Source organism: Convolutriloba macropyga, chromosome 5 (assembly GCF_964194025.1).
Source record: "Convolutriloba macropyga chromosome 5, txConMacr16.3, whole genome shotgun sequence".
In the NCBI taxonomy this organism is placed as follows: Eukaryota; Metazoa; Xenacoelomorpha; order Acoela; family Convolutidae; genus Convolutriloba; species Convolutriloba macropyga.
The window spans coordinates 70,916,451-70,929,988 of NC_134472.1; the positions used below are offsets into that span (position 1 = coordinate 70,916,451).

General features: G+C 32.4%; 2 protein-coding genes across 3 annotated transcripts in view; one reads left to right on the top strand and one right to left on the bottom strand.

Moving 5' to 3' along the window:
* Positions 1-2,427, bottom strand: part of LOC142339608 (cyclin-L1-like) — a 174,721-nt gene extending 172,294 nt beyond the window's left edge. The window contains exon 1 of the mRNA XM_075389766.1: positions 2,402-2,427. The gene's annotated coding sequence lies outside the window, so the exon portion shown is untranslated. The remainder of the gene's footprint in view (positions 1-2,401) is intronic.
* LOC142339609 (uncharacterized) overlaps positions 1-9,745 on the top strand; it is a 49,483-nt gene extending 39,738 nt beyond the window's left edge. For both annotated transcript variants that reach the window (XM_075389769.1, XM_075389768.1), the window contains exons 6-7: positions 2,828-3,033; positions 9,462-9,745. In XM_075389769.1, coding sequence (XP_075245884.1) covers positions 2,828-3,033; positions 9,462-9,670 — 415 coding nt within the window. In that variant the 3' untranslated portion in view covers positions 9,671-9,745. The remainder of the gene's footprint in view (positions 1-2,827; positions 3,034-9,461) is intronic.
* The last annotated feature ends 3,793 nt before the right edge of the window (positions 9,746-13,538 follow it).

Sequence of the window (13,538 nt, forward strand, 5' to 3'; positions counted from 1 at the left end):
CAATACAAAAATTACTAGTCTTTGTTTCTCTTGTGCATTTCGCATTTTCTACATAAAGCAGATCAAAAGACAGCAAGGCTTCTTGCAATGTTTTCAACTTTGTCGAAACGGTGCGATGATTTATAATAAAGTTACCACTTATAACTGACATATAGTCTTCCGGAATAACAATTTTCTCAAAATGGTTTCCTAAACTTGTGCCTAGTTTTTCGTGGGACGTGTTTGGTTTGACGTATATTGTAGTTAAAAAACTTTTAAATTATTATAGTAAATTTTCAGTGTCAAAATTTGGCACTCATTGCTGGTGTACTTGTTCACTGTTTCGAACTTTATTTTGTTTTTCAAAAACATACCAACTCCTCCTCTATTTCTTTTTACACCCCTACTGACTGTGACGATTTTTTGATAACCGTCTAGTTGCAAACAAGCAGTGTCATACTCTTCATTTATCCAGGTTTCTGTTAAGCAGACGACTAAGTGTAGACTATATAAACTGTTTACTAGAATTTGAAGCTGATCTAAATTTTTGTATATAGATCTTATATTTTGAAGCATGAAGAGTTTTTGCATTTTTTTGTGCTAAGAAGATGTGTACAAGTGGAAGAAAAGCGGGACAAACATTGTCTTCAATGGATTGTAGCAGCAAAGTTAAAAGAGTTAGCGGATATGACGTTAGAGTTAAAACAAATCTGGTTACCAGAACAAAAATGAAACGATAGGCAGAGTATGTATTTAATTTGTTAAAATTTATAAGTATACATAGTCTAAAAGGAAAAAAAGAAAACAATGAAAATAAAAATTGTCCTGCCAAGATCATGTATTTGGAGAAAGTTTACAAGTTTAACAACTTCAAGAGCGTAATCGCAGCAAACAGTTGATAAACTTGATTTATCTTGAGTGATTCTGCTTTCACATTGAGAGAAGTAAAAAGAAACGACATCTTCGAATTTAAATAGGCGTTTTATCGCAGCCATCAAATCTGCGGCACAAACAATTTCTTTTCTCATTGATTTTTGGTAGTAGTGACGCGTAATCGCAGTCAGTTATTATATTTCTCATTTAAATATTTAAATAATTATAAGTGACGCGTAATCGCAGTCACATTTTTTACATTATATCAGAATTAATCGAAATTAATTGAGAAAAAATGAAGGAAAATCTAGAAATTTTGTCGTATATAATTGACAACTTTTCTTTTACGGGGCCTCAAAATAGGGACTGCTTCCCAAAGTTTCCAATAAGATCAGAATAATATTAGCATAAAACAAAAATATATTTTTTAATTTGTTCACTAAACGTCTTTCAGTTTTTTTGTTCAGTCAGCACTTAAAGATTTTTTGAAGTTCGGTGACTTCTCTTTGTCATCATCAACGTTGTTGTCATCATCAGGGCAGTATTTCTTTTTGTTGTTTTCTCTTTTGATGGGGTTTTTGACATTTTCAAGATCGCTAAATTGATTGATGTTGTAATCGCCAGTATCATTGTTGTTTCGCTTCACTAATACAGATACGGAACAATTTTTTGTCGAAGCAATGGAACCCTGTCTATTTGCCTCAGCCATAAGTTCAGCTTCAAACTTTGGTAATCGTTCATTCTAGAAAATAGGTTTTTTATTCAGGCTGTTTTTTGCAGTTTTTAACTTTCGTCTTGCCCCAAACACTCTGTTTTTCTCGTCAAAAAAGACAAACTTGCAAATAACCGAGTCATATTGATCTCCATTAGCAGTTCCCTGTAAAATATGACATGCTTTTATTCTGTTCTCAGTGAGATTTATTTTCAGAAAATCGCAAAAAAACCTCAAGTTATTTTTGCTATAATACATTTTTGCTATCTCTTGAATCAAAAGGCGGATTGCAGATAATTATGCATTCTTTGCTCGTGTACTTTTCTCGTGTTCTGAGGCGCTCATTCATATCAAATTGCTTTTTTCAAGATTTTATGTTTTACTTTCCTGTTCTTTGTTTTTTGCGATCAAATTTGTGACCGAACTCTGCAATTGATCCACCTGCTTCTTCAGTTGAATGAATTCACACTCCATTTCCATCCAGCTGTGAGTCGGGTCAAAAGTTAATTGTAACAAGGATACGTACAAAACTTGTAAAGAGGAAAGAATACGAGTAAAAAAAGTGTAAGAGGAACAAAAATCCGCAAATAAACTGTTAATTATTAGACAATGGCCGTTCCCAGCTCGCTCTTACACACGAGCTGGGTACATAGTAGAGAACTAGTGTTTTAATATAGAAATGATTATGCAGACACGTTAGATTTAGATATGCTAGTGTTGAGTTGGTTCTAAACGTTCAAGTTTTTGTTCATAAAATGCACGTTTAATGTGCTATTGAAGGCCAACTTGAAAGAAAGAAAGCGCAACTGTCTGAAAGACAGAAAGCGCAACAACTGTCTATTTAATAAGTTTATCACAACAATTGTGCATAAATGAATGCTTTCTGGAAACGTCTTGTTAGATGTACTCTTCGCTTGAGGAAATTATAGAAAAATTCTTATCAGAACCTGGCTTCAATACTCACTCTAAAACTTCATTGTGCCAAAGTATATGAACTTTGTGTTAAAAGGGAGAAAACATTTTTTGTAAATGGACAAGGACAAAAAATTCAAAGAGAATTACTTAAAAAATTGCGCGTCTAAATTTTTAGTGATTTTTTTATTGAGAGCCACTCAACCCCCTCCCCCCCCCCCCCCAGATTAGGCACGACAAGATCTACTTCTCATGTATATAGTAAGTACACGAGAAACTGTTTCATTACCAATGAACAAAATTTTGCTTAAATTTGTGCAAACTAACACGAAAGATGTTTCATTATTTCAGCTCTCAATTCAATTCCGCCCCACCAAGATTCAACCAAATGATGCCGAGTAGAAACAACCCTACAGGGTACAATCCACACCCTGGAAGAGCCTCACTGACCGGAATGCCCCCAGCTTCTACCATCAGAGCTGCTGGCAGGCCTTCTAGTGGTCTGGCGCAATCAGCCGGATACATGCAGTACTACCCCAAGCCAATCAGTGGTCCAGGTGAAGGAACAATGGGCAACATACAATATTTTTAACCCCCCCGGCCCTTCACTTTGTAATATACATAAATTAACTTGTTAACGGTTTGCCAGCCCTTACATGTGATCATGTATATTAATTGCCAGCCCTTACATGTATATTAATAATAATTGGCTATAAATGCAAGTATATAACCTATAGCTAAAATCCGTGCCGTGCGCTACCTCTGCAAAAAATCGCACAAAAGATTTCTCAACAAGAACTTTATAAATTTTTTAAGTTGGAACAAGTAACAGATTCGACTACCAGTTCAATTTCATCTTTTCATCAAGACTTTTTTCGAACTCCAATGTTTCGAGGTACTTTATGTCAGGCTCTAACCCGAATGATACGTTTGACGTAGCAACAGTGAGTGGTGTCATTATCGAATTTCATCTTTTTCAAGAACGTATCCAGGTTAAAAGTTGTTGTGAACGGCGGCATTTTACATTAATTTTGATCACTTTGGTAGTGCGAATTTAGCATACGGATCAAAGGAAAGAGTAATTTCAAATCTCAAAGCGTAAACGCGTTTCAAACCGCATTTAATTTGAAGTGAGAAATATTTGTTTGCCCAAGTTAACAGATTTTAGATATAATCATTTTTTTCACGCACTCAAATTTGACTGCTAATTTTGATGTTTCTGGTCTGTTTGTTTTCTAAAAATGCTTTCCAAGCTAATACACGTTTTCTAATAGTGAATAGATGTTATTTTTTGTGTCAATCAATTGACATTGAATGATTTTTATCACTCTGACTCCGATGTTTTCATAAAACAATAACTATTTTTTAAGTTTTGAACGTGTTTGTTGTAATTTGCGTTGGCATGTCAATTGGTTGCAATAAAAACAAGTCACATTGAGAGTTCAAAAAGCCATAAGTAAACCTATGAAATGTTTTCTTCCAACAGTTTATTCTTTTTTATGATTTCGACAATTGGGTGATAAAAATTGGTGATATTTTGAGTTCTGTCTCTTTCTATTCTTCCTCAGATGCTCATATCACTGAGGTTGATTGTTGAAAAATCAAATGCTTTCTCAAAGTTAACTTTAAAGTCATTTTTTGTCGATAGTTTGTGATTTTTAATTCTTTGACACTGTTTTTCTGACCCCGATTTAATGAATTTTTCCGTTTAGCCTCTATTTGTTGTTCATTTTGTTTTCTTATCAAAACAATAAACAAAGGACATGTACAATTGCTGTTTCTAAAGGGGCCTAAATAATTTTAGACAACGTTTTCAGTCAAAATTTCATGGTTTTTGTGGAGTCCACACAAGTTATGTTTGCTTCGCCTGTATCTGGTTTCGCCTATTTTTATTGTTATTTTTGTGGTATTATTACCAAAATGTCCACATTGGTCAAACTAACAAGTTCATTGGTCTTTTAGAGAGCCAAAATTGAGTATTTTTTTTATTTGGGGTCCATTTCTTAGGATTTTCTGTGAATTTGAATCAATTTGTCTTTGAAAATTTTATTTGAATTTTTTTAATCTTTGCCTTTTCAATACTGTTTGTACACTTATTCGATACATTAGTTATTGAGAGCTTCAATTTTTTCTATTAAAGTTGAGGGAATCCGTTGCCAGTTTTAATTTAGAGATTGTGAATTAAATACTGATTTTCAAAAGTAGGCTTTTGAGTTCTGTCTGTAATTTCTGTTGTTTTCTCTCTCTTTCTCAGCAACATCAAGTCTCATGAGATTTTTAAGGTTATAGTGGATTATTGGTCTCACTCGGTAAGTGGAATAACTGACTATGAAACAAAATGTTTTAAAAATTTGAGTTATCTTCCCGTCATTTGTAATTATTTCCCTGTCTTGTAACTTTTGTTGCTAACTGCAGCTCAGAAACGATGTTTAGATTTTTCATTTTAATTTTTGGACTGATTTAAATTTAATTTTTTTGCAAAATGTTTGTGGTTTGTCATTTAGCGTTTTTTTAACGTTTTGCGAATTAACGAAGGCAGAAGTTATTGTTAAAATGTTGTAAATCGTGTCATTTTTAGGTTTTTATTTGCAATCCCGCACTCTTTAGTTTTTTTATTAATCAGTTGTCTTCCGCAATTATTTTACGACCATCGGAGCAAGTGTCAAGAAATCAAATGGCGACAATTTCGTTTCTTGTTGACACTCTGCTGCCGAATTTATGTTTTTATTCATTACCTCTTGTTCAATGAGGTTTTGGTCTTTGTTTTTTTGATATTGAAAATCTAAAAAAACAAGGCGGCGCGTTAATTTGCGTTCGCACATGATGTTCCGACCCGAGGCAAAAATTTTTGACTTATTTGTCAACCAAATGAAGAAATAACAAAATAAGATGTTTGAGTTTAAAACAATCGTTACACAACCTATCTACTAATTGAATTACATAATGACATGCCTTATTACAGCGCCATTGGGCTCTGACCCTAAAGAGACTACGAGACAAAAAACAACCAAAAAATTAGCAAAAACAAAAACTTCACTGCAAAAACTGAATATCTAAATTTAAATGCACATAGTAACAACGTCAACATGCAGTCAGATAAAACCTTAACTATTCAATTTTAATTTCTCTTAACTACACAGCGGAAGGAAAGTTTTGATGAGACTATGTTACAAGTCAACAAAGAGAACAAAGAGAACGATCAATGAGACGAAATTCAAAAATTAATCAACAATTTTTAAACCAAGAAATTTCAAAAATCTTAAAAATCATTAGCTTTTAACTAAATAATCCTTGATAAATTACTAAAAAGTTACTACAAAACCAAAAGGTTTTGTCTTTGGGTAGCTTAAGCCTTAGAAACGAAATAAAGAAAAACCTAAAAAAATTAGAAACAATTTGCGAAAACACAAACTTTTGCTACCATTAAAATCATTAGTTATTAACTAAATATGTATTTTTAATTTTACTATTCTACTACCCTTGTTTCTACTATTTTAGCTGAAGGAATTATACTGAGTGATTAAATAAGTTTATTTGGGCCACATTTGTAAACCATTGGGATCTGTTACTACGCGATTGTTCTGAAGCAAGAGAAAAAGGAGCGCAAAAAATGACAACTCAAAAAACGTTCATAAAAACGCATATTGTCCAACAAACAAAACATCGGTGACAAATAATATCAGTAGATATGTTATTTTTTGGAATACGAGAAATTGGATGTGACTTCTCATTGATGAAAATAAGTTAGAATTTGACAAAAAGAACAAAAATACTGAAAAGTTTGAAAAATGATTGAAAATGTATATCAAAAACTTTAATACTAAAGGCTATAAACTGACCAACTAATTCGGGTAACATCATTAATTCAATCCTCAATTACAAGCATAAAAGGCTTGTCAGCAATTTACGGCTACCTAAAGAACAAAAACAGGCGAAAACAGCAATTTCAGGAAAAAAATTGAGCGAGAAAAGTGTCGAAGGCAGTAAATAAATTTTTCACTAGAAACCGTTCTATGTTCAGTTAATTTTTTAACAGCAATGGGATTCTTCTTTCTTATCAATATAGTTTCAAAAAATCAAAAAATCAAATGTGAACAAATACATTAGAACCACGAGATTTTTGAGAGAATTCGTAGTATCAACGCCATTAATTTCATTAGCTTTAAACGGAATCCACTAAATACGCTAAATTATGCTTCTCTGGGACAACATGTTTGTTGGCGCTTCATATTTGGTCAATAGGACCATACAACAAATTATTGAAGATGAAAACAACAACAAAGACAGGCAACAACCAAAAATTCAGTAAAAAAGTGCCAGAAGAAAGTGTCGAAGCAATTTAAACTATAAATTCTTCTCTGAAAATTTTATATATGATCCGCTGAACGTCTTCCCTAACCTAATGGGAACTATCAGTATTAGTATAAGGTGATAAGATTTCAAAAGGATCCAAAAATAAAAAAAAGTACCCGAAAATATAAAAAAATATATATGAAAACTAGTGGCATTGAAGTTTTAAAACTAATAAGTAGAAGATAAAACTACTAACCAGATTATTTTTGGCTGCATTAGAAATAAAAAGAGATCCTGTGAGTACTAAGACTGACTAACAGTCCACGAAAAAAAGTTTAGAATCGGTTAATGTTCAAAAAATTTTCGAAAATTAAACTCAAAAGCTTTAAACTCAAAAGCTTTTAACGGAGGTCAATAACTATGCTCAGTAATAACACGATCGCATTAAAAAAGATGTTTGTCAGGCAAAGATAATCAATAAGAATTCACAACAAGTCTTGTGACTATGAAAAGAACAACAAAATCAGACGAAAACCAAAAATTCAGTAGAAAAATGCAAGAAGAAAGTGTCGAAGCCAACTAAACCATTAGCTTTTCGCTGAAAAACTATATCTGTGAACCACTGAACGTCTTCTCTACGCCAAGTGGATTAGAATAGTATTTGAATAATAAGTGTAATATTTCGATAATGTGATAAGAGTTCAAAGGTAACCAATAATACGAAAATATCCATTTTTTTTAAATTTTGTATTCTTGTGTTATTGAAGTCATATAATCAATAATTAGAAGGAGCAACCGCCAATGAAGTTTTATTTTAGTTTCAGTAGAAGGCAAGTGCTTTAGTCAATACTGACACTGACTAACGGTTCACGAAAATTTTGAGATTGGTTAATGTTAAAAAAATATTGTCGAAAAATTTTTTTCAAATATTTAACAGCCATTAAGTTCAATAAATTTCAACTGAAGTCAATAAATACGCTCATATATGCATCAATAGGAGTATGGAGATGTTTGTCATGCGCAGGTGATCAATAATACACCACAACAAGTCTTATGACTATGAAAACAACAACAAAATCAGGCGAAAACCAAAAATTCAGTAGGGAAGTAAGAGAAGAAAAGGTCGAAGCTATTTGAAACCCTGAGCTTTTCTCTGAAAAATTTATCTGTGGTCCGCTAAAAGTTTTCGTGAAGCCAATAGGACTCGTCAATTTCAGGATAATAAGATAAGATTTCAAAAGTAACCAATATTACGGAAATATCCATGAAAAATTTTATAACTTTTTGAAATCTTGTGTCATTGAAGTCATATTACTAAAAGTTAGAAGATAAAACCGCCAACTCGATAAAATTTGATAACAGTAGGAGGGAATAGGGTGCTGTCATCACAGAGACTGACTTACAGTTCACTATTATAATGTTACTATTTTTATAGAAAATATCTTTATTTGAAGAAAAATCACACTAAAAGTGAACAAATATCCCGTGTTCACACAAAACTTCAATCTTCGATAACTCCTCGAAAAAAAAACGAAAATCAAAAAAAATCTTTTTAATTTTGAATTCTACGCTGGACCAGCTTTTTAATGATACCACTCGCATTTCTTTGCAATGAATATATTGCTCGGCCAAAATTGACTGAACAAAAAAAACCCATTTGAGTATATAGTTCCTCCCCCCCCCCACAAGTGAGGTCGTAACAATTCAGAAAGGAGTTAACTAAGCTGGATAATCAAAAAGTTTTCTTTCCTAAAGGACCTCATTCTTTGAGATTTGATTCAAATATTGGAAAAAAAGTTCAAACCAGAATCTCACTTTTGTTGTTTTACTAAAACATGTTTGTACTTAACCGAATCGCTGTCGTTTCTGCTGGTTGTTTTGGTGATTGTTGATTTCTCGTTCAATAAATGTGAAATGTTTTGCTGAGTTCAAATTTTATTCATTCGAGTGATTAAATAATTAACCTTATAATTGACAAAAAATTTTACTTTCCTTTGCATTTTTGAAAATCAAAATATAATAGATATGTTTTTTTGACATGCGTTAGGTCTCCTCCAATATACTTCTGGGCTACCCATTCGATGAGACATAAGTCTCTTTGGGATGCCCGCCAGGCAGTAACATGTATTATTTTACATATTTATATTGCTGTTCTGGTTAAATTCAAATTCAATTCAAATTCAACCCGAGTGCGATCGGTCCTGATTTGCGATTAACTCAAGTTTTAAATTACAAAGCATGATTTAGGTAACATTATTTTCACGTCCTCTTATTTTTTGATTTGTAAATATTTAAGCTAAGCCAATAATGTCAATGAGTGGGTTAGGACCATTGTGCAAACGCAGATTATTGAGCCTCCTTCTTCAGTCCTTTTAATTTGAATTTTTCTCAACAATTGTTTTTCCTCCCTCTATTACTTACTAATTCCCGTGATCTCTTTCGCGGCGAGGTTTGTTATTTCGCAACACACTACCCAAAATGAGGTTTCTGGACTTCAGCATTTTTGATCAGTGGTCTGTGAACAGACCTTCATGTGACCCTTGTCCAGATTTTTGTGCTTTTTCTAAACTTTTGTAATCTACGGACTAAGACTCTTGCTAGAAAATTGTATTATGAAGACGACGGTTATCTTTTAAAAAAATAGGAGCTTATTTTTTGTGTCTGAAAATTTTAAAAATCTTTTCTTCCGTAGCTATGGCGGCAGGTTCAGCCGGAGGAATGAAACCTTTCGGAGACATGGCCAAAGCCTTCATGCCGCCATCAAGACCCTCTTCAGCCAGCATGATGGACAGCATGGCCAGACCTCCCCCTGGAGTACCCATGACTATGGCTCAGAGATCAACAATTGGCAAAAACAAACGAGTAGAGATAAACCCAGTTGCTACGCGTCAGTTCTACTGATTCAAACTCGCAAAATGTACAATTTGTAAATTGCCGTGGACGAAACAGCCCCCTTCCCCTCCCCTAGGTGGGTGCCCGTATGATCAAATAATTTAAAACGTTTGATGGAATATATAACTGAGGTTTGTAGACTCATCTCTTGTTAGATTTTTATTCTATTATATATTTATGGATGCAAAACAAAAGCATTTGATTGGATACTTCGGATTTTGAAAAAATCGTAGTCTTGGAGGGGGTGGGGGCTGCTTCCAGAAGACGAGTTTTGATGTAATAATGCCAGGAATCTTTTTTTAAAATTATTTGTATTTAGATTTTAACAATTTTGTCATATTACAGAACTACAAAATTGACAAAACTTATGCGACGGTTTTCATTATCACTTTTGATTACAAACCAACCAAGGTTTGTAAAAAAAGAGTAGTTGCAAAAACAACAATTTGGGATCTCAATTGTTTTGGGCTTTCTTTTGAGACGACTGATACTACTAATTAAAAAAAAATGGTTTCCTGGTGTCTTTACAACATTATAAATAGAGCACCTAGAAAACTTATGCTCACGCACAGCACCAAATCTTATGACAACCAGAGCACCAGAGAGATCGTTTTTAGACAATGAGGTCCATTTTGAGGCGTCTAATAATCAGAAGAGACATTTTAGGATGTTAAGCATCACAAAAATTTATACATGCAGTGGAAAACAAAATCCAAGCGACTGAGAGAAATACATAGTAGCAATTTGGCAAGATGTCTGATAAAAATTATCTTTATTTCAAACCACAAATTAAACTACTGAGTTGATTATTCAGTAAAAAATAATTTTCCCTTTTTTGTGATCAAAAGTTGTTAGCAGTGGTCCACTCAAAATTTTAACGTTTGCTACAAAATCAGGTTCCAGTCTGACAAAACACTTCCATTTTTACTTTGTACACATTTTTCAAAAAAGAACGAAATCAGGTGGAAAAATGTTTCTTGTTTTTTGTTTTAACAGTATTGACAGTTAATTTTAGCTAATTTTTGTCCCTGGCACATTTGTCACGTCTTATGTGTCTGGCTATTAATTTAAAAACTATGTAGAGGGGAAGCTCCTGCACGGAAATTTTTGTATTTTTTTATATGAGAAAATGAGTCAAACTGCTGGCTGAAATAGATTACTCCATTAAATTTCACGTAGATGTTCTAAATTGAACCTCTACTGGCAGTTCCTTAGATAAGAAAACTGCACTGTATCACTGGTTTAACACAAGTATCCTGTTCAACTGGTTGTTAGTAAAAAAAAACTTTTTCAAATTTTTCAAAATTATGGCCACTTTGTTTTCAACGCTTTTCAGTACTTTTCAACAGTTTTCAATATATTTCTAGATTCCAATTCATCAAAGAAAAATTGAAAACACCTGCATCACACAAAAAATTTATGATGTAAGAAAGTTCAATAGATCTTGTCATAAAATGTTTTAATAAAAAAACACTCCCAAAAGCACATCCAGTAGTTTTTTGTTAGCAGGCTAAAAATAACAGTTTTCAGAGAGACATCACCTCATTCTTATACAGAAATCAAAATAATCAAAAGTTTGTTCTATTGAAAATGTCTGTTTGTCAACATTTCGGAATGTGAAAATGGTGAGACGTTCCGTTTGTTTGAGATTTATTGTAAAAATCTCAACTATTTATAAATAAGAGCGCAAAAAGTTTCCTTAATTTTTTGAGAAAATTTCTACAGTAAATTTTAATCGACCAATTCAGTTTATTAAAGTGTAATTTGGAAGTTTGCCATAGAAGTTGATCAAATAGTTTTTGAACAAGAGCATAACTTGGTTAGAAATGAAAACTAAATCTTTTTTGATAAAATTCGCCTCGCTGAAACATTTAAGAGTCGTGTTGTCGTTTAGTTGTGTCAAGTTTGTTGAAAAACGCCTCCTTTATGTTTTAATAAAAACTATGCCTCATTTTCATCTGCAAACAGTTTTCTCTTTATTTGATTATCAGATTTTGTTCTGCTTTATGAAAAAGCGAAACAGTTGTCAAGTATATAAGAAAAGAGTAAAATTTCAAATCTCAAAAGCATTAAAATGTTTTTAGGAGAATACGCATAGTATTCAGTGTTCCTTTCATAAACCAATTTCGACAGAATATAATAAAATAAAAGGAATTTACAGTGGTCTCGAATATGAAAATAGTGTCCTAGAAACTGCAATTTCACCCCACTGAATCTGGAGTTTTTATCGTTCAGGATCTTATAGGGATCTTATAAGACATTTCAAATAATAATTAATTCTATTCCTAGATTTTTTTCGATAAGACCTGATAGGACAAGTTTACTTACATTAAAAATTGAAACAAGATAAACTTAAAAAAAAACATAACCGACTAACATCGGGACATTTGCTCTCAAGCGACCGGCGAGCGGTTGTGTTCGTCATTAGCTAACCACGGTATCGCGAGGCTTGCTTTAGTTTGATTCGACTCTTCAATTTTTAGTTTTCTAGCCTTGTTAGTAAGAAAATCAAATAAAAAAACCGATGTTTTAAAAATTTACAAAACATCGCAAAATTTCAGAAAAGCTTCTAGATTTTGCAGTGAAAAAAGTCAAAACTAATTTTTGTCTCTGAAGTTATGTCAGTTAGTCCGTCTGCAAGACTTGAAAAGCTTCTTTGGCCAGAAATGATGTTAAACTCAGAAAAGGACAAAAAAATTCAGAAATTTTGAAACAAATAGTAAATTTTAACAAAATCTTGCAAGAACTCAACATATTAAAAAATTCAAAACCATCTAATTGTCTCAAGAGACTATCCAGTATTACTATTTCAGGCTTTAAAATAATAGTTTCACTGACTCATAAAGATCCATAAACTTGGAACATGAAAATAACTTTCCAAAAATTTTGAAAAAATAAATTTTATCAAAATATTGCTAACGCTGTAATCATTAAAATATGGATAACCATTGCATTAACTAGAACAATTATGCAACAGCTTATCATCAAGCCTTGGAGGAGTTCCCTAGGAGCCTGGTGCCGGAAAAAAGATAAAAAGATAAAAAAGATGAAAAGAAGACTCAAAAAGTTGAAAAAACGACCGGCGAGTGGTTAGCTTCGGCAGTAGCTAGCCACGGTTTACTTAGGCTAGCTTTAGCTTGATTCCAATCTGCAATTTTTTATTTCTAGCCTTGTCAGCAAATAATTAAAATAAAAAAAACTGATATTTTTAAAAATTTGCAAAGTATTACAACAATTAAAGAAAATTTTCCAGATTTTGCAATGAGAATATTCAAAACAATTTTTGTCTCTGGAGTTATGTCAATGAACCCATTTGTAAGGCTTAAAAAACTTCGTTGGCCAGTATTGATCGTTTAACTCAGAAATAGACTGAAATAATCAAAAATTTTGAAAAAGTAGCAGATTTTAACAAAATATTTTTAAAATTCACGTTATTAAAATCTTCAAAAGACATTTCATTGTCTCAAGAGACTATCAAGTATCCCTGATAGTCTTTTAAGCTTTAAATGGGTTCCTTAGCGCATAAAGATCCATAAATTTGGAACATGATAAAAATTTTCCGAAATTTTGAAAAAAAAATTAAATTTTATCAAATAATTGCAAAAGATGGAGTCATCAGAATATTCATAACCATTCCACTAACACTAAAGACTATGCGACAGTTTATCATCAAACCTTGGAGGAGTTTCCAAGGACCCTGGTGGCGGAAAAAATGATGAAAAATTCGAAAAGATTCAAATAACTTGTAACAATTGCAAACATTTTTAAAAATTGCTTATAATAAAAACTTGAAAAACATTCCATTACATCTAGAGACTACGTAGTAGACTATAATGAAACGCTAGAGGAGGTTATGTGGCGCTTGAGACTAGAGAAA